At 43.3% G+C, this 22,388-nt stretch overlaps 1 protein-coding gene across 4 annotated transcripts in view; it reads left to right on the forward strand.

The window, feature by feature from the left end:
• The window catches only part of LOC138953555 (neuroglobin-like), a 225,877-nt gene that overhangs the window by 188,112 nt on the left and 15,377 nt on the right, over positions 1 to 22,388 (forward strand). For all 4 annotated transcript variants that reach the window (XM_070325399.1, XM_070325401.1, XM_070325400.1 and 1 more), the window contains exon 2: positions 1,486 to 1,717. In XM_070325399.1, the coding sequence (XP_070181500.1) occupies positions 1,486 to 1,717 (232 nt within the window). The remainder of the gene's footprint in view (positions 1 to 1,485; positions 1,718 to 22,388) is intronic.

Below are 22,388 nucleotides of genomic sequence, written 5' to 3' on the forward strand. Positions count from 1 at the left end.
TCTCTCTCTTTCCGTCCTTGCCTTGCTTCTCTTTTACTTGCGTTTTCCTTTTAGCACAATCCTGCTTTCGCAGTTCAGTCTGGAAATAACGGTTCTGGAAGCAATCTGGAGAAGAAAAAAAGTATGTTTCTCTGCATGGAAAAGACTGGTCTGACTTAAGGGCGGTGGGAGGGGTGGAAGGGAAGGTGCGGTGGGAGGGGTGGAAGGGAAGGTGCGGTGGGAGGGGTGGAAGGGAAGGTTTGGGTGGGGACGTGCATCCTAATAAGCACAATTGCTTCTTCCTGCACGCTCGCGCGCACACACGCACGGGCACACACGCGCGCACATACAACTCTCTCTCTCTCTCTCTCTCTCTCTCTCTCTCTCTCTCTCTCTCTCTCTCTCTCTCTCTCTCTCTCTCTCGGCGAATGCATTCACCTTCGCATGTACTCACACACGTACGCACATATACAGACATACACGCACGCACATGACACACAAGGAAAAAGAGAAGCAGATACAACGAGAGGCAAACCTGCAGCATGATTTCTTGGGCAATCTGCGGGAAGAGTTCATCTATTCTAAGTCAGCTGGAGCCTCCCGGTACCAAAACAGATTTTGGAGAGGAGGCGTTCTTGTGGCGCTAATGGATGCCAATTGAAGGCCTTCTTAAGAGATTTAAAGGCTTGTGCAGTTGTGCGAACCTGGACTAGCGTCCGTTGACAGCTGTTGCGTTTGTTTTTGTTTATTAGCTTTTTTGCTTATTTCCTAATTGAACTATTTTGAAACTTTTGTTAGTTGTTTTTGTTAATGTTGCTCTGGTCAGTGTAATTATCTTCTTTCTTGTTGAATTATTTTGTAAGATGTGTATGTGAATAATTGAGTGGCTAAGGGGGTTGGGGGGGGGGAGGGAGTCGTGAAGGGGAGACTGGGAGTGGCTTGATGTCTGTTTGTTCGATTTTGTCCAACTAATTGTGTCACCCGGATTAAAACTCATTCCTTGTTGTTATGTTCGTCATCTAAAAGTCTTTTTCAGCTCCTGTGGACGATATATTGAATGAATGAGTGAGGCACCAAATAGTGAGGTGATGGCGATTGAGGGGGATGGATGGTGGTGAGTTCCGAGTTTCAACATGTGTAAACTATTGGTGTGCCAGAAACGCATCAGACTGGTCAACTTATCTCGTGTTGTAAAGCATCGTTTTGTAATATTGCAATCTACAACGGGTTGTATTCTGTTGCTGTGCTGACGGTCAAGATCACATTACAAACTGACGTCAGCCCCCTAACTACGTTCAGTGGTGAGTGAGAGCTTGGCACAACCACTCTCCAGAGAAGCATTACACTAGGAAGCGACGTTCATCCTTCATTGCCGTGTATGTTCTCTTGAGATTGCTAGGTACCAAGGAAAATGAAATAAATAAAAATTAGCAAGACGAGCAAACAACTAATTCGTCCCAACGTTGCAGAGTACTGATGAAATGTGACGTTGTGTGTGTCGTGCAGGTTGTTCAAGTCGAACTCGGAGCTGAAGAACATGTTCCACGAGTTCAAGGACCTGACGTCGGAAGACGACCTGCGAGCCAACGAAGCCTTGGAGAACCACGCCACGCTGGTGATGACGACACTGGATGACGCCATCACGCACATAGACAACTACGACTACGTGTCAGAGGTCCTCCGCAAGACAGGCGCCTCTCACGTACGGTTCGAAGGCTTCAAGTCAGACAACTTCTTGGTGAGTTTTGTGCTTGTATGTTGCCTTGGAGACGCGGAGTGCGTGTGTGTGTGTGTGTGTGTGTGTGTGTGTGCGTGTGTGTGTGTGTGCTAGCGTGCGTGCGTGCGTGCGTGCTTCTCCCTGCTTGTTCCTATGGCTGCCTGCCAATTGACTGGCCTTGCCTGTCTATCTGTCCGCCTGGCTGTCTCTACTGCTGTCCATTTGTCTACTCTTCCAAGACACTGTGAATGGCCGTCAGTCCTGCAAATTTGTTAGAGGTTGTAAGGGGGAAAACGCTGATGGACACTTCGGTAATGGGACAATCTCTAATCGATGGCTGTAAGAAAACTGATGGGAACCGAGGCATCTGGTCGGCAGTGTCCAAAGCAAGAAGGCTGTCTCCTGCAGTGGTGATGGAACACATAGAGGGGCGTGCATGCTTACGCCTCCCCCAAAACTTCAATTTTCTCTCTGTGGTAAGCAGCCAACAGCAACTGTGGCTAGACAGCATCAATCGGCTCAACGCGGGGAGAAGGGGTGGCCATGGATAGAACAGAGTTGTATATTTGCCCTCGTTTTGGCGGTGATGCGTCTCGGTAATGCTCAGTCACTGTTTTCTGTTCTGTCTGACTCGGAAATGAGAATCATGTCAATTCTCGTGAGAGGGAACAGAAGACGTCTTCGTTTCAGTCTCCGGAGAGAATAAAATCACGACGCTGAACGCGTGTAAAGACGCCTGGCATGAGCCGATTGAACGTACACCACACTGCTAGTAGACGAGCTGTTTGTTGCGTGGCTCAATAGTCGGGCGTATAAACGATCTCATCTTTCAGCTGATGTCACACGTTCTCTTTGGAGTGAACGTTGCGATGTTAACGTCTATATATTGTCCTCCTGGTGGACCGAGGGCGATGAGATTAGCTTCAATGAATGAAGACGCAGCTGGGAGACTGGCGGACAATTTTCCACATAGCGTCGCCGGAGGAGGTGCAGCTGAGCACAAAGGGACACAAGATTATATGTGTGTTGCTGGGGGTGGGGCTGAGGAATAAGGCCTACCCAGAGTGTGTGTTTGCGTGTGCGCGCATGTGTGTGTGTGTGTGTGTGCGTGCGTGCGTGCGTGCGTGTGTGAATGTGTTTGCCAGTACTCTGTCTTACTTAAATCTAGATGTCCTCGTTCTTAGTGTGAACCTAACCATATGTGAATCATTTAGCAAGCATGTATCGCTCACCTGAGCAATTAGTGAGTCTTGGTAATGAGCAATGTGTGTAGATGTTTACAGCTGTCAATCTTCATACACGTTCAGGTTTTAAGACCTTCAGACATGATTCAAATGTGGTTGACCCTTTACATTTCCAAAGGTCCCACAGGGGGCAAGTTTGGGTCAATATTGAAAAGTATCAGTTTCTTCCTTTTTTTATACCAGATCTTTGAAACTTAAACGACTTCCAGTGTTTGATGGCCTCAAGACATACGTCTGATTGATTCTGGGCAAGATTGCAAGATTGAAGGTCGCAATCGGATCGATCAGAATAAAATTATCATTTGGTTGCAAATTTAATAAGATCATTTAAACAGATTGTGTGTGTCTGATATATGGATCTTTTGACGAAGGTGAGTCGTCTGAGCACATGCATTTCTTTTTAGAAGAATTGTATGATGTGCTAAGGCCTGATACTTAACCCTGTTTTATCAGACTTGTTTCTGGATTTTTTTTTCTCGCTTCCGTAGGAACTGCTGCTGGTAAGTGCGCGGTGTGAGTGGTTTTAATGCGTGTGCATTCATGACTATTCGGTGTTTGAGTGTGTAACTCTTGAGTACCGTGTAACATGTGTAACGATGAAGTGCCGTGTAACCTGTGTAACGATGAAGTGCCGTGTAACCTTTGTGACATTGAAGTTCCGTGTAACCTGTTACCCTGGAGTACAGATCTTCCATCCGTTATCGTTTACCGCTGTGGTGTTCACCCGCACTTGATGTCTCTTATCCCTCCGAGTTGCACCTGCAAGGACTTGTAAACCATACAATGTCATGCTCACATACATACATCAGGTTCTGTGTGGCAGAAAGAAGGAAATAACGAACTTCCCTCTTTTCGGATGTGACGACGGCCTTGAAAACAAGCGGTACTTCTCGTTAACAAGCGATAGCTGATTAAAACACATTTCTTGCGGGAATGTTCTTGTGAATAAAAGATTATGTGAAATAACCCAGCACCGGTTTCCGTTTATCGTGTGTGTGTGCAAATATTCCCGGTTTTCCCCACCAACATTGCCGATCCCTTGTTGAATTCCGTATCTACCATTCTGTCATGACCATGGGACATGTGTATTTCGCACACCAAGCCGACGCCTGTGTGCATACTGTCGTGTTCATGTTGTTTGCTATACGTGTTTCTATTCCAGATGGCATTTTTTGCAGAATATTTTTCAGGTGTCGCATGGCAATATGAGCAGAACATTTTAAGAGCACGCAATTTGCTTAGTATCCTGCACAATTTTGAAGTTGTCTCAGTTTGGCTTGAAAAACACAATGGCATCGTTTTGAAAACTTTCAACAACAACAAATCATAGATTCGTGTTCAGTTTTGCTTTTTGAAAAATGCTTTTCAAAAGGAAACAAGTTGGTAGATAGACTGATTGATTTAAAGATGGATGGATGGATGTATAGATAGATAAGTAAACGAATAAGTAAATGAATAGATCTGTGAATAAATTAATGAATGCGTGAATTAACTGATCTAAAAACAATGTTGAGACTTTGTCAAACCTGGAGTTTCTAACACAATGTGTTGGGATTGATGTGTTATAAGGTATGCTTGCTTTACGTTAAAAACACAGAAGGTGAATTGCTTTCATGCACACTTGGTACCTAGTGTACCCAACTGCACGCTGGTATTTGTTCGATATCGTTATCGTCTAATCATGTGTGCTTGTCAGGTTTCGCTGATTTCTGAATGAACAAACAAAAATGATACCACTGTTGTAATACGCACACAATACGCATTGTGCAGGCCACACCTGCATCTCCTTACCAGTCCTTTCACCTATATTTCCTTCCAAGAAAACTCTCCCTACTATTCCCTGCAGTTTTCCAATTCTTTTCTTGTTGTCTTATTTCTACCTGACTGGATCCATCACCTTTATTTCACTTACCAAAAGTCTTCTTTTCCACATCCTTATTTCTCTGCCCCCCGCATGTCGTAAGAGGCGACTAACGGATTCTGTTTCTCCTTTTACCCTTGTTGAGTGGTTCTTGTATAGAATATGGTCAATGTTTGTAAAGATTTTAGTCAAGCAGTATGTAAGAAATGTTTAGTCCTTTGTACTGGAAACTTGCATTCTCCCAGTAAGGTCATATATTGTACTACGTTGCAAGCCCCTGGAGCAATTTTTTGATTAGTGCTTTTGTGAACAAGAAACACTTAACAAGTGGCTCTATCCCATCTCCCCCCTTTCCCCTATCCCATCTCCCCCTTTCCCTCGTCGCGATATAACCTTCGTGGTTGAAAACGACGTTAAACACCAAATAAAGAAAGAAAGAAAGAAACACCTGCATCTGTCTGATAATTAACTGTATCATGCTTTGCTCAGGTTGGTCATCTTTTGGTGTTTGCAAACATCCATACATTTTCGTGCACCCTACGATCATGTTCGTCTGCGCCACATGTCTGTGTATTGTGTTGCTGTTTGCAATTAACACACACAATTATTTGTTTTTATTTTATCATTAGAGACAAGAATGTGTGCGCTTTACGTGTCTTTTCAATTACCTTAAATCAGTGAAAGCTGCTTGCAAGAAATGTCAAAGACTGTTGCTTATCTCAAAACAAGTAAATTACATGGGAAAGAAAAACTTCCTTCGCCAAGATTCAGTGAATTCTTTTTCTAACTAGAATAGCAAAAGGAATCGAATAAATAGATGAATCAAACAGAAAACAAATAGGAAACATCAAGGTCGGGAATACGAACAAAACCTAATGGTGACACGATTGTGCAAAACCATTACTTGCAAGTGCTATGCTTGTCTGTGTATTGCTGTTGCCAAGCATCTGTTTTGGACATTCAAAGGGAAGGTACAGACCCCCCCCCCCCCCTCTTACACCTGCTGCACAGATCCCCCTAGGCTTTCAGCAACGCTTCTGGCATATATCCATTTTGGAAAATGCCAAGTTTCGATGACGCCCATGCAAGGAGTCGAACACTGCAATTTCGCGACGAATTAATTCCATTCATTGTGATAGGTTAGTGTAAGACGGGTAAAGCCGAAGTAAGAGAGGCGGATCGGGTTCCGCACATGACTAACTGCATCGACAGTTAACATAGATGTCTAGTACTAGTAGTCTACACGAGAGCGAGAGTTCTTTCTTGGGTAGTTACATACAAACATTGTGTTTGATAACATTGTAAAACACAGTATTTGGTTCCATCTTGGAATGTCGCACAGTCGTTAGCACCGGGTCGTCATAAAGGAAAATGTAAATCACATTTTGTCTGAAGATGAACCGCATACAGTTTCGTTTGGCTGGCAACACCAAAAGTATGTGTAGCCATCAGCATCTGTTGGATAGTTGTGTGAACGTTTAGACTTATATCCTTATCTGCGACAAAAAGTCAAATAGTTGTTTCAGTAGTGCTCTGATGCTCATTTCATCTTTAATTCGTGAAAATTAAAACAACCGCGAGACTCAGTAAGCCCAAAAGAAAGAAAGAAAGAAAATTAGAAGGGAACGCACGAGGAGAAGCCGGAATGTTTGCAATACCACACACACACACACACATACACACATACACACATACACACACATACTTCTTTTTTTTTAAGCGAAGAAGAAGAAATAGAGACACAGGGCGTTCTCGTGCATGCATTGAAGGGAATATAATATAACCTTTCGACAGGGATCCCACAGTTCAGATGAGTTTTTTTCTTGACGCCTCCGACAAAAAAAACACAATGTCAAACTGTAACTTTGGTTTGCGTCAGATGTAAAAGCTGCCTGTTCCAAGCGTGTGGAGATTCGTTACAACATCATACAGACAAGCATAATTCTGTCCATAGACATGGAGAGATACAAATCGCATGCATATTTATGTGTGCATTCATAGGCATCATCCACTTCGGCTCCCAACTTCTGGATACAGCGCAGGCAATTATCATGTATGAATTATATATAGTAAAATGACAGAAAGATGGATGGACGCCACGGAATTATTGACACTAATTTTTGGCGGAAGAACGTCCATATCCAAGACTGTTCAGTATGATAGAAACGTCACTGAAAAAATGCCCTGTACACCGCCAGTTTGGAAGACAGAAGAAAATTATGCAAGGCAATGGAGGACTGGCCCTCTCTTAGGCTGATCCGGCGAACAAGGGCATGCGCTTTCGCTGCAGCAAATTTTCAAAACGCTCTGGCGTGAAACATCGGTCTCACCATTTCTTAAATATCTTTCGACGGTAGACCTTTTCGTGCAAGTGACGTGTATCAGGCAGGTAGATGTATATTGACGATTTTCTACTTTAACACACACCCACAGTACACTGAGCACAACAAGTTAAGGTTTTCTACTTTAACACACACCCAAAGTACACTGAGCACAACAAGTTAAGGTTTTCTACTTTAACACACACCCAAAGTACACTGAGCACAACAAGTTAAGGTTTTCTACTTTAACACACACCCACAGTACACTGAGCACAACAAGTTAAGGTTTTCTACTTTAACACACACCCAAAGTACACTGAGCACAACAAGTTAAGGTTTTCTACTTTAACACACACCCAAAGTACACTGAGCACAACAAGTTAAGGTTTTCTACTTTAACACACACCCAAAGTACACTGAGCACAACAAGTTAAGGTTTTCTACTTTAACACACTCCCACAGTACACTGAGCACAACAAGTTAAGGTTTTCTACTTTAACACACACCCAAAGTACACTGAGCACAACAAGTTAAGGTTTTCTACTTTAACACACACCCAAAGTACACTGAGCACAACAAGTTAAGGATATTTTTTCAGTGGTATAGCCCAGATGTTAAACAGCAGTTTTTTGGTCAGAAATATACGTGTATTTGAAGATCAGTCTTTCTTCTGCTCAAAAATGTGGTTCTGGAGTCTGAGCAATATTTGGGTATGACGTCACAGGTCCGTGACCACGCCTACCCTCAAAAATGGCGTTTTTTGACGGCATGATTCACTTTCAACCGTCGAAACGGTGACTTAAACTTAATTATATTTTCCATTTTTTACACCAAAAAGTTTATTTGGTGTCTTACCTAACAAGTTATACAAATTTCGTTCAAATCCGTCGCGCAGTCAGGCTGATCCAGCGTGTAAAGGAGAGCGACCACAATCCTGAAAAACTGCAAAAAATCCAGGGTTTTTATGGTGTTTTTGCTGGGTAGCCGCAGTTGATATGCAATACATCTAAAACTACAAATAGCAGCCTCTCCAGATTTCACAGAACGATGACAAAGATCCTCATCTGTATATGTTCCAGTACTTAGAACAAACAGATTCCGAGAATGGACGTTGTAACGGTTTTCCGTTAAGAATTTGCAAACGTTCGTAACGTCCAAGAAACAAATGTGACATGCACTCAACTTTGCATACTTTGCAAAACATGGTGCCATTACATGTGTGCCAAGTTTCAGAAACATTCGTCCACGGGCTCAAAAGTTATGATCGTTTGAAAATAGGTTAAAAATACTGTCCCTGGTGTCTTTCGCGCAACTTTTTTTAAGGACTTTTTCTATAATTTTGTTTCTCGTTCTCCGATAGGATGCGTATAGCCTTCACGGATGATGCGAGCAACTTGCTCAGTAGCAGTTGCAGAAAAGAACTGCCAACTAGTCTCGGCCCGCTCAAAATAACAATGACCGAGACATTCCTTCGCGTGACGTCTAACCCTCTTACGCCATAATGTGACGTCTTCAAATGACGAAATGTTAAAGTTTCTACCACAGACATACACACGCACGCACGCACGCACATACGCACATACGCACGCACAGACAGACAAAGTTACGATCGCATAGGCTACACTTCGTGAGCCAAAAAAAGACAGAAGAATGCCGACATGACGTCATATAATTCCAAAAATGTGACGTCAGATGGAGGCAACACTGGGTTTTTCTCATCGTCGTCTTAATAGCTCGTCGCGATATAACCTTCGTGGTTGAAAACGACGTTAAACACCAAATAAAGAAAGAAAGAAAGTCTTAATAGCGGCGAGACACAATTCAGGCATTTGCTGTGACGAATCAGACAGTTGGAATGCTACAAAATGGAGCTGTGGAGATGGACATCGCCAGGTTTTTAAGAGTCTGTAAGAGCATTGTCTCAAGGTCATAACGGCCTAATATACAGAGAACCGTTATCTGTCCGTTATGACACAGAGAGAACACCTTTTTGGTTGTCCCTTCATTCGTAAATCGTGAACATCAAGCTACGGGAATAGTCACACAAACTGTCAAACTCAAAAAGTATAATTATTTGGAGCTCTTCGGATTTTTTTTTTATCATGCACACATACAAACACACACGTAGTCACAAACAGACAGATGCATAAACTCACGCGCTTGCACACCAAATCACCACGCCAAAGACAAATTTAAAAAACAACACATCTAACAGCTGATCTTATATAAAGGAAAAAAGTTTCAATCGCTGAGCTTTGTGCAATTAACCTTGATAGTGGAAAGTGTGTGTCCTGATCACTCAGCCACCTTGATATGAGTTTTGCAGACGTCATCGTCTAAAAATAGAACAGCGCAGTGGAGTGAGATTTTACTTTTTATTTCCGCAAAGTAATGAGGCTATATCTTTTGAGCCCAAAAAAGAATGTTTCTGAAACTTGGCACACATGTAATGACACCATGTTTTGCAAAGTACACCAAGTTGCGTGCATGTCACATTTGTTTCTTGGACGTTACGAACGTTTGCAAATTGTTAACTGAAAACCGTCACAACGTCCATTCTCGGGATCTGTTTGTTCTAAGTACTGGAACATATACAGATGAGGGTCTTTGTCATCGTTCTGTGAAATCTGGAGAGGCTGCTATTTGTAGTTTTAGATTTATTGCATATCAACTGCAGCTACCCAGCAAAAACACTACAAAAACCCTGGATTTTTTGCTGTTATTCAGGATTGTGGTTGCTCTCTTTTACACGCTGGATCAGCCTGACTGCGCGACGGATTTGAACGAAATTTGTATAACTTGTTAGATAAGACATCAAATAAACTTTCGGATGCAAAACATGTAAAATATCATTCAGTTTAAGTCACTGTTTCGACGGTTGAAAGTGAATCATGCCGTCAAAAACGCCATTTTTGAGGGTAGGCGTGGTCACGGACCTGTGACGTCATACCCAAATATTGCTTAGACTCCAGAACCACATTTTTGAGCAGAAGAAAGACTGATCTTCAAATACACGTAGCTTTCTGACCAAACAACTGCTGTTTAACATCTGGGCTATACCACTGAAAAAATATCCTTAACTTTGTGTGCTCAGTGTCTGTGTAAAGGACTGTTTCATCGAACACTTCAGTCCAGAAATCATCACTACGCATGCGACCCGACGGTTTCTGTAACACATTCTGAACACCGCATTGGAGACCGGCATAGGGAACAACGGTGGGGAGGGGAGGGGAGGGGAGGAAGAAATGGGGTTGACCTCATTTCAAGCTGCATCCCATTATTGATTTACATCACGATTGATGAAGCGGGCAGGAAGGACGAGCTCGAGTTATCCTCCCTCGTGACGTCAGCCACGTTCGGGACTCTGCTGACATTAAAAGTGCATCACTTCAATGACTGTGACGTTACAGCTACCAGCATAGCACAGAAAAATGAACAATGCACTTGTGTTGTTGACATCCACTTTAGTAAGAATTATCTTAGCTGATGTTTTCTGACGTGATGAGGCAAAACTCAACTGTGCTTTCGGGATCGCTTTACTTTGCGATCAAGTCCCCGTTGTGGTTTTAATGTCTGTGTTTGTTCTGCGACAATGCTCGCGCGTCCTGCTTCATTTCCGGCGCTTGTCTTTTCCAATGCCCCGTCCTTACACTGTTTCGCGCCAGACAGCCGTACGTCGCATTGCAGTACTGGGAGACGGCTGTGTCCATCTGAGAAATACAAGGCGTCCTTCCTTCTTCTTTCAGTTGTTCTGTGTCGCTTACCTCTCTCCCTTAGCTTTTTCTATGTTGCTTTTTTTCTCATTTTCCTCATCTTGTATTTTCCTACAGGTTTTGGTACCCGCTAGTCTTATCCGCGTCTCTTGTTGCCTTCATTATCGCCTGTTCTTCTGCTTTTGTAATCCCGACATTTCAAGGTGTATTTATTGCACCCGAATCGCACATAGAGATATACATTTTGGCCTGACCTTTTGGAAACAGACATGATAGTTAATAATTAGGTAAAGCGCGGAGAGCATAATTTACTGTGGTTCGCGCTATATAAGCTGTCATTATTATTATTATACAGGAATACCTCAAAGATATCTTTCTTCTCGAACAAACCATCTTGTAAATCACCATGCTGCATAGGTCTGCCCAGGGTTCCACGAAGAATTGTGAGAATCCTTCCTCGTTGACACATACCAGACGCTGCCTGGTTGCATCCTGTGCAAAATGCGATTTTTTTGTTGTTCTTTGTATCTGACAGCTATGTGAATGTGCGAAATAAATTCTCTGCAGGAAGTTGTCACTGTACACAGGAAGTAGCCACACTGATGACTGTTGGGAGGTGTCAGAAGGAAAGGGACGTCCTTATTTATGCACGGGAAGACATATGACGATGAATTGAATGGACGGCTGGTTCCCCTCTTGACATATTGGCAAAGTTACGGCGAAGCATGTTCGAGTAAATCATTGCAGATGCGTCTTAGTCACATTACAGCCAATGTTCTTTATACTTCTTCAGGCGAAATTTGTTATTAAAGTATAGTTCATTATGGATAATCATCCAATTCGGATTCCCGCAGTGGGGCACTGCGGTTATGAAATTAAAGGCCCCTCCTGTTTTTGGAACCGCAGGAGCTTTCTAGTTTGCTGTTAGGTAGATTTTTGGTTCCTCTTTCCTGTCATGCTCTCTTTTTCTTCATGAATTCTTTTCTTTTTTCTGCCTTCTTGCTCATTCACCTGTATTTTTTCCAAAAATCTCTTCTCTTGCCGCTTGTCTCGCGATTCATGTATAGTTTAATCTGTTAGTGTTCTGATGTAAGTCCAGCAGTAGATAGGTTAAGCCTATTTTAACATACTGGAAACTGGTAATCTTCCAGTAGGTATTAATTTAGTTTTACTAAAGCCTGCTGGGACACAAGTAATGGGTTAGTGCATTTGTAAACAGGAATCGCTTGACAAGTGGCCCCCTTCATCCCCCCCTTCCTCGTCCTGATATGGCTCTGCGTAGTCGGCTGGACGTTAAGCAACAAATAAACAAACAAACAATCCAATTCGGATAAGGCTGAAGTCAGATTTGGCCATCCAACAGATATCTTTGCAGTTTCTGAAACTGTTACGTGTATTTTGACGATTTGTTTGTTTGTATGTCTTTTTCCTGGCTACGTATTTCCCTGGAGTAGGAGAGGTGCTCACTGTCGGCACACGGTATGCAATGTCTGGCAGCATTTGCTGCCGCTGTGCCATTTTTCCGGGCCCTATTATTTTCAATAAGAGTACTACAGCTTTGCTATTTTTTGAGTGTGGCTAGATGATAGTGAGGTTTATTGTCATTTTTTTTTTAAAGAACGACTGCCTCTAAGGCCGAAAGAAAATTGAGAGTGAACCATGCAGTTCACCAGCAATCAAATCAAATGTCTACCTCAGATCTTGCTTTATTTAATCTTAATTCCGGTTTGCTTGAAGGAAAACGTGCGTGTGTCAGTTCATCGAACAGGCGAAATGCAAGACTCGCCCCCCTGGGACACGATTACTTACGGTTGAGCGTCACTCAGCTTGCCTGTTTTGTCTTTCCCTTTCCGATTGGTCTGACGGGTCATCGACTTGGCCCCTTGATGAAGCATGGGCAACGATATACTCATTTTGACGGTTTAAGGTTTTAAGTGACCGCGTGGGAGGGAGCGGACTGCATCGGCATATCGTTACTGCCCGTTGCCCGTTAGCTGGACATCAGTCAGTGTCACGTGCAGTCTGGCTGCTGCCGATGGCGCAGTATCTACGGTGACGCGACCAGTTAGACTGCATCACCCCACAGTCGCGAGGTGACCAACTGTATGGATCACAACATCCTCTTAAAAGTGAATAATCAATAGACTATTCAATCAATCAATATTTCACACTGCCATATTGCGTTACTTTACCCGAAGGAAGCTAGTTTTAAATTAAAAAGAAAGTTCACTTGGCCAAATCGTTGTCGGCAGAACGTTTTGGATTGGATTTCCTTTCTTTGAGCCATGTGACGTCAGAGGTCGACTAACACTCATATTTAGGCGGCTGGCCAAATCTAGAAAAGAGTGCATGTTTGAGTGCGTTCAATCGTGAAGAAGAAGTAACATGCAATCGATTAGGGATCGATACATAAATGTTATTTGTCTTTTTGAGCCAAATATGACATTTAACTCAGATGTCGACAGTCATTGTTCACCTCGTCTCGGAGAACAGTGACTATCTCGATCTGTGTCAAATGTCATATTTGATGATGAAGGGAAGTTGCTTTTGCTGGCCTCCAAGTCGTGCAGACCAACCCGGGGCTTCTCTCTGACCAGGATGTCTGATTCCTGGCTTGGGCAGGTGCTCCAAGGGATTTGTTTCTTCTTCCACAACTCTCTCCGTTACCATACATCTGTCTTTTTCCAAGCTGGTGTGTTTAATGTCTCTTGTGATGCTTTCTTCCAGATCATGTAGTAGTGTTGGTATCTTAGTTTGCCTAAGCATTTCTGTTTCAGTATCATTCCAGGTGTATCTTTTTATGTGTATCTTGTTTGTTTGCTTGCTTTTTTTTGTTGTTGATTAATTGATGTTGTTGTGTGTTAGGTTTTTTGTATGATTTCCCCCAAGAACAGATTGTAAGAAAAGGCCCAGCCTTATTTATCTCATCATTGTAAAATAAAGTGCAGTTCCCTCCGCTCCTCCTAACTGTTTTCCCCGAAGGCATGTTGTACGAGCGTCGTAACTTCAACAACTTCATTTGCATCTTGTCACAGAAATAGCCAGGGGGGACCATCAGTGTGATTAGCCTGTGGTTAGAGCGCACATGGCGACATAGTAAATCTTGTAAAGCTCTATGGACTACGCTGAAAACCTGGCGTTGCGTGCTAAAACGATCATTGTGGCTAAAAGGACAGCATCGGATGTTGCCGAGACTGTGGATTGTTGTTTCGTATTTCAGCTGGTTCATGAATAGTGTATGTTAGTGCAAATAGGTCTAAAGGTCTCGTAGATGTTTTTCTTTGAAACACATTTCCAAATTGACTGGAATTGTAGTGTTGGTTCTGTCCATAGGTTTATTTATGGTGGTACCTATCGTTTATATGCCCGTTCGTTTGTCCGTCTGTCCGGTCCATTGCGTCCAGTGGCGTCACAACTGTGGTCTGTGGTAGCTTTGGTCAATTCACTTAAAACGTTTCTGAATTATTTTCCAAATCTTCAAGATGTAACATTTTATTAGACGTTTACGGGGTCTGGGTGCGCATCGGTTGCAAAGTTCCCATCAGCAAAGCCAACGACAATTCAGACAATACCTTACTCACTGCGCTCAGCAGGGCGGGGATGTAGCTCAGTCGGTAGCGCGCTGGATTTGTATCCAGTTGGCCGCTGTCAGCGTCAGTTCGTCCCCACGTTCGGCGAGAGATTTATTTCTCAGAGTCAACTTTGTGTGCAGACTCTCCTCGGTGTCCGAACACCCCCGTGTGTACACGCAAGCACAAGATCAAGTGCGCACGAAAAAGATCCTGTAATCCATGTCAGAGTTCGGTGGGTTATAGAAACACGAAAATACCCAGCATGCTTCCTCCGAAAACGGCGTATGGCTGCCTAAATGGCGGGGTAAATAACGGTCATACACGTAAAATTTCACTCGTGCAAAAAACACGAGTGTACGTGGGAGTTTCAGCCCACGAACGCAGAAGAAGAAGAAGACTGCGCTCAGCAATGCCGAGCCAAAAAGCATTTTGGCTGTGATGTTTTGGGAATGAAAGAATTCTATCCAGCTTCAACAAGGTTTAAAACTCGCGTTGTGTTTTGTTGTGTAATGTTAGCAACCATTTTGGCGAAAGGCATCGTCTATCAAGAAGTCTTTGAAAAGGGCATTTTTGTGTTCCTGGAAAGCAGAAATCCATTAAACATAGAGATCTCAAACACAACACAAAGACACTGGAAGGATTTTTCATTTTATCGTTTGAGAATTACACAAGTACGTGGCACGCATTTCATTTAAACATAGTAACACTGACGTTTGAGAATCATTCTAAATACAGTAATCCTCCCACAAGAATTAATCTCGATCCCTTTTTCACCATGACAATAGCACCTATTATTATCAATGTTGCAAAGAAAGCCGTCACTCCAAGTATTACGGCAAATGTCAATTTTCGCTTAGTTCAGCTCCAATTGGCCAAGTGAACTTCTCTGGGTTGTTTTGATATCTCTGCAGCCAAGGGTGTTGTTGTTGTTGTTGTTGTTGTTGTTGTTGTTGTTGTTGTTGTTGTTGTTGTTGTTGTTGTTGTTGTTGTTGTTGTTGTTGTTGTTTGAACACTGATTTTTGCGCAAATACTTATACTATTGTTACCGTCAAAATATCCAGTTCTGTCACTTCATCAAGCTGACAAGAAGAGGTTTCCTTTCTTTAAATTGTTATTGATATCCGGCCTGTAGCTAGTACAATAGCATGCATCATTCTGTCAGGTTGGAATGATTGGATTCATTCACACTTGCAAAAAGTGCAATGCCTTTCAACAATTTTTTTTTCATGCAACGGTCTTCGCGGGGAAATGCTTCAAGAGTTGTTGTTCTTACTGATTTTGTGTGAACGTTTCTGTAAGTTTGTCTACAGATGTTGCCAATTTGTGTTATTGTATAACATCTTCCTTTACTTCCTCTCCGAATGTTTGGGTGTGTGTGTTATCTCCTGTTTCATCGTCTGAAACTTGATTCTGGAACCGATGGACGGTTTTGTCTTCGTCGCCTTCTTTTTCTCTCTCTGGCACATTTATATAGGTTGTTGGCGAGCTCTCTGAGGATCTCCATATCTACCCCTGTCTCCCCCTGTCCACACGCCCTCTCCCATTCCTTTCCTCGGCAGAGCTGTAAAGGGCATGGCAGCAAAACACAATCAACTTTGGTGTTTTTATTTGAGGACATCCTATCAAGTGTTTCGGGGCGTGAGTAATGGAACGCTGCAGGAAGGGGGCGAGACAGAGAGCGAACAGTGAAGCAATCAGTTCACTGTCACCTCCCCATGTCGCAAGGAGGGCAGAGGGGGTGGGTTGGGCTGTGGTGGTAGGGGGTGGAAGGCAAAGGGGAGACGGAGACACAGAGAGAGAGACAGCGATCAGGAGGGCAGACAGACGGGGAATCGGCCACAGTGGGACAAAGAGAGTGACAAAGACCGAGACCGATCTAAAGACAGACACGCACAAAAGACAGTAGTGTAAGAGAATTCCAAGAGACAAACAGACAGGCAAATGGAAGGACGGACGGACGAACAGACAAAACGAAAACAAAAACTAAGAGATGAAACAAGCGAAACAGAAAAAAGTGGAATATAAACAGAGAGAATGAAAGATATCTTGATAGTTGCAGAAGGGGAGGGGGAGAACGTAGGGGGAGACGACGGGTGACACTGGATGCTGGTAAGTTGGGGGAGTTTGGCCAGTTGTCTTTTCCTCCTGGTGCTTTGAAGTCATAAGTCGCAAAAGTACAAAGTTTGAGAATCAGAGACAATTACAGAACGGGAAAGACAAGGGAGACAGGACAGTTACAGATAAGTAGTTATTGATTTTTAACGTCCCTACAGCCGTTATGGCTATCCGGGATCGTCAGTGGAGAGCAGACGTGTGCGCGTAAAAGTAGCGTGAGTGGCGGCACTGCACCGGACACCATTGGTTCAGCCACTGGAGATCTCAGGTTAGGTAACAACTACTGCCACACTGTCTACACTCATTTCCTTCGCTTCAACTTCCCTGCGGAGGCGGAACACTTTCAGTGAGAGTCTGACAAGAAATAATAGGGATATCAAACTTTGTAAGTGCATGCGCAAAAGCTGATACACGCAGGGGCGGACGAGGGGGGGGGGGGGTTTCTGGGGTTTCCGGACCCCCCCCCCCCCCCCCCAGCCAAAAAAAAAAATATGTGTGTGTGTTTTTTTGGGTTGAGTTTCAATTTTTGGGGTATTAATCAGTGACAAAATCTGCTGCCTGAAACTGGTAATGATCATCCTCAGAATGCACCAGATTGCACCATTTTGCATCCTTTTGTTCAAAATTTTCCGGGGGGGCATGCCCCCGGACCCCCCTAGCAAGCTAGGCGCTTCGCGCCGTCGGTTTGGCGCTTCGTGCCTTCACACCCATAACTTCACAATATACTTTTGGAAACCCCCCCCATAAAATGAACTGATCCGCCCCTGACACGTACCATTTTAAAGACACACACACACACACACTTGAACACACATCGCTTCAGGGAGTGTCTGTGTTGCAAGTTCCACTGTACAGACACTACCTATTGTAAAATCAATCTGTTTGCTGAATAAGGTAGAGAAATGGCCTTTCCAGTCATGTAACGGATTTTACATTAAACGGTCTCATCACAAGTATCTGCACTCTAACGTATCTGCCTAGTTTTATAATGACGTTTATGATAGGACATTAAGTCTCAATATGTTCACTGAGTTCATTTATCACACATTATTTTGGGTTCAAAACGGTTGAGCAGATCGCCTGTTTTGCTTATTAGGCACCCACTTGGCGGCCAGCTTTTGAAGCTGAAGATCATTTTGTACAATTTTCTGGACGGGTCCATATGAAAACTTAACTCATCCACTTCATTCTTGTTTTAATATTCCTTATAGCTTAGGTTAAACTCAGCAGCTACATTGCTCTCAATTGAAGCGCTCCTCTGAAGTCTTTTTGGCTTGTCAAAGTTGTTCCGCTTTTCCAAAGTTTTAAATCCCCTTTTTTTTAATCAGATCGTAGAATATGAAGCAGCTTTAATTCCAGTAAGATTCTTCAAATTTGTAGCAATTTTCATTTTATTTCTGACCAGCAACAGTCTTTCAAGGACGTAGAGTTGTTTTCATGGTGCTTATTAAAATGGCAGTTTTGAGCACACCTAAAAGTAACCTATTTTGATACCTGATAATTTATTGACTAAATAACAACCTTATGACGTCGTCTCTGAAAAATGTATCAGTTATAAGGTTTGGCATTTCAAAATAATTATGTATGAGCAGTGATCTGAAAATGGGTTTGAGTATTTTGTTTGGATTATACATCGTATTTTGCCTTACTTGGTTATTATTCTCCCTTCCACCACCGAATCAACCCTGTAAGTAGAGGTTACATGCTGAGTCTCAGTGAATTTAAACAATTATGTTCGAAGTTAGCGGATCTTGAAAATTGCGAGCTTCAGCGATCTTTTTAATCACCGGGAACCGACACCATTGTTTTTAATATTTACTGAGACGAGGTGTGTAACCTATTTATTCCCCCTTTATTCAGTTTTTCAAGAAAAAAGGTGTTTTGTGTTACAGTTTGATCGAATCCTAATAACTCTGCCAGTCTACCTACGCAGTTGAGTGATCGTAATGCGCGGTTGTGCTAGTATAGTCCCGTGAAAATGATTCAGTTCTGCTAACATTTCAAGGCAGTTTCTTTGGTTTGGAATAAATTCAAGCACGCAGTTATGCGGTTATTCTGCTATGGCGGTAAAGGCAGATACTTTTGTGTTCTTTTCAAAGATTGGTATCGCCACGGAAATTTTCTTCCGTCCTGTTGAGTAGCAAACGAACTTTTTCCTCCGTGTTCCAACGTCAAATACTGTATGAAGTTTGGTTTTCTGAGGCATGAGAAACCGCTTCATTTTTGAGTCACTTGAGAAAAAGTGACTATGTAATCGGTCAGTGTTAGTCTGTCCGGCCGGCCGTCCGGCCGGCCGTCCGGCCGGCCGTCCGTAGACACCACCTTAACGTTGGACTTTTCTCGGAAACTATCAAAGCGATCGGGCTCATATTTTGTTTAGTCGTGACCTCCAATGACCTCTACACTTTAACGATGGTTTCGTTGACCTTTGACCTTTTTCAAGGTCACAGGTCAGCGTCAAAGAAAAAATTAGACATTTTATATCTTTGACAAAGTTCATCGGATGTGATTGAAACTTTGTAGGATTATTCTTTACATCAAAGTATTTACATCTGTAGCCTTTTACGAACGTTATCAGAAAAACAAGGGAGATAACTAGCCTTTTCTGTTCGGCAACACACAACTTAACGTTGGGCTTTTCTCGGAAACTATAAAAGTGACCGGGCTCAAATTTTATGTGAACGTGACTCATTGTGTTGTGAATAGCAATTTCTTCCTGTCCATCTGATGCCTCATATAATATTCAGAACTGCGAAAGTGACTCGATCGAGCGTTTGCTCTTCTTGTTTGAAATTGTAGGGATGTGTGTATTTGCTTGCGTGTGTTCTTTTTATGAAATGAAATATTGTTGATAATTGCCTGACGGATTGCAGTCTTTGTCCAAGTGGCCGAGTGTGTGAAAATCCAAAAGGGGATCAGCTCTAGTCTGCAGAAAGTATGCGAGTTACTTACCTTGAGACTTCTCTCGCGCCGATGGTTTGTACAAGGTAGATTTCGATTCAGAAAACAACCGAACTTCATGGATTTAATATTGAATTTTGTGTGTTCAAACCTGTGTAGTTGTTAGTTTAAATGCGGTATGCTTGTGGTGTCTGCGCGCTCCAGGGATGTGTATTTCGTACATTCGAACGTTCGGAACTTTTCAGTTGCCAAAAGTAGTGCCCACAAAGTGTAACTTATGAACACATGAGGTTTTGAGGATTCGGGCTTGTTTATGGGTAGTACATTTTTGGTTGCTGTGTGGTTATCAAAAAGATACACGTACCCCTTCCAGTTTACAGGTGGAAAGAAGCAGAGGGGGGACTAATAATGTTTCTAGTTCTGTGTTGATACTCATGAACTGGTGCAGCTCTGTAGGTCGATGTCAGCCTGACCTGCCGTGTGTCTCAACTAATTAATCCCCTTCGCCTGTGATCATCACAGTCGGGGGCTTGTGTGGATATCATTAGACTGCACGTCAACAAACTTACACACTTTCCTCTGCTTTGTCCGCACTGGTCGCACAATCTGGTTACAACTTGTGGAACTGCTCTGTCAGTGTAACCTCGCATTTCCCGATGGGGTTGCGGGGTGGGGGGAAGGCCTTGGGGATACTGGGCAGGGGGTAACATTGATTAAGTTGTTTTGCGTAAGATGTCAGTTTTAGTTAGTGTGATTGCGCTTTCGCGGACCTTCTCTCGCTGACTATGTTGGCAAAGGCACGCGGCAAGTAAAAATGAAGGCCCGCAGAAAGTGCCCACCAAGGTGACAGGTATACCGCTGTCTCTCTATGTCCCCGAGCAAAAGGCCAGGTACTTCCAGCTCATGGTACGCGTTAGGCCTCCTGCGACCTTCTGTCAAGTCAGTTCTGTTACCCAAAAAATCCCATTGTTCCAATAGAAGCTTTTGTGATCAACTCTTGTATATTGATGTTTCAAAAAATAACTTTTTGACACTGAAGGTCAAGGTCACTAAAAGGACTTTCAAGAACAGGTTTTTTTTCAGAGGTTGCTTGCTTTGCACTTGAACTTAAGTGTGAACTGACTGACTTCAAGAAAAGTGAGTTGGCTAACCATCCATAAAATAACGACAGGACTCAAATGTTAAAATACACCTTCCGGCTGAAGAACCGGTTTCTTTGGCGGTTCGAGCTGTCAGTCAAATCAATGAAGATAGCAGTGGGAAACGTTTGGGAAATAAAGACACCAACTTCCCAGTTCAAACCTTCAGCGGCAACGGTCAGTCGCGCTTTTGGTCAACAATGGACACGACTACAAGATGAAAGACGACTTCAGTCTACTGACTTGCCTAATAATATTAGAAAAGCGTATTGCTAGGCACGAGAGGTCACACCACCACCAGCCAATTGATTGTCAGTGCTTTAGTCCCACTTTAACAGAAACGGCATTACAAATTGGAAGCGAAGGGAATATCTGGTACCAGATCTCTAATGACATCTAGATCCTAGTGCACCGGGCAGGGAGGTGGGGCACAGTACGGACGTATTATGCAAGTCCGTGTGGTGGAGTGTCTCATTACTCTACATTGTAGTATTCCCCTGGCAAAGTGAAACCGCGAAACTATTGGCAGTTGCAATTCGCGCTGCTAAATTATTATGGCACTTTTCTTGGGGGTCGGTTTCCCTTCGGTGGCAGAATTATTGCGAAAATGGTTTTCGTTAATTCGTACAAATGGCGGTGGTACCAAGCAATCAGACGCCGTAAGGAGATCGAATGTCTAGTTCGTGTTGCCATAACATGGGGAGAGTGCCTTTGGACACGAGTTATCCGACCAGACAAATGGCGGTGAATGTTGCTTTCTACAGTAAAGTAGAAGGGAGGGAAGGATGGACGAAGAGAGAGGGGGAGAGAAAGAGAGATGTCCACCTTTTAAGTGAGAGAGATGTCCTCTTTTAAAGATACATTATGAACAGAAAACTTGTGAATATTTCTTCTTCAAAAATGGTGTGAGACACATGAAGGACGGAGTATAGAGAGACAACAGGCAGAGAGATTCGATCTGGTTTTTTTATTTACGATACAATGCGGGAACAAGTGGATTCCCTGCACAGCCACGGCAAAGTGCATGGCTGGAACACGGAATTCATCACACTTCTCTTATCACTGTTCATCCCAGGCCGATGAGGAAGAGTAGATCCTGGTTTGACGTCGGAGTAGAACTTCACAGTGAGGTTTGGTTTTCTACGCGTGGTGATCCGTGCATACTATGTACAGCCAGTATTATTATTAAAGCAAAATCTTCCATGTAATGACAGCATTGCATATATTCATCCTTGTTCAGTCGTAATAACTCCAGTTGAAAGACCGTTGAAGCAAAGCCTGCGAAGCCGTCAGAGAAGCGTGGGAGACCCGTGATGGTGTCTGCAGTAAAGTTCCTCAAGTTTCTAAAGTGCTGGTTTTACTGTCACGTCAAGCCGCTCTCCTGGCCCAAATCGGCGATGGTTTTATTTCACAGGCCACCATGAAAAGGGCGAGTTCAGTATTCAGGTTTCTGAGGCTCAGTAATTGAGTTTAGCCGTTTTAAATTGCAAACTAATTTGTTCTGGTTGTTGAATTTGCATCTTTGTGCGAAGTTGTGTAACGGTCTTCGTGGACCAGGGGGAAAAGAGAATTATTCCAGGTGTCCGGTTGGGGAATGCTCATGTTGAGTGGAGAGAAAATGGAAACATTTATTTCTTGCGCGCTTTTTGGCCGTTTCCTCATCTTCTCGGACAGACTCCATTAGTCAAAAGCTGCGTCCCCGGAAAGTGTAGGCAAGGGACGCCTGCTGTGGTTTCACCAACCTCGTATGGCCCGCGCCCACCGGACAGGACCAATCTTTCTCCGGACCCTAATTAGCCGCCAGGGGACCGCTTCTGTCGTGTCCA

Source organism: Littorina saxatilis, linkage group LG17 (assembly GCF_037325665.1).
Source record: "Littorina saxatilis isolate snail1 linkage group LG17, US_GU_Lsax_2.0, whole genome shotgun sequence".
NCBI classification, from domain to species: Eukaryota; Metazoa; Mollusca; class Gastropoda; order Littorinimorpha; family Littorinidae; genus Littorina; species Littorina saxatilis.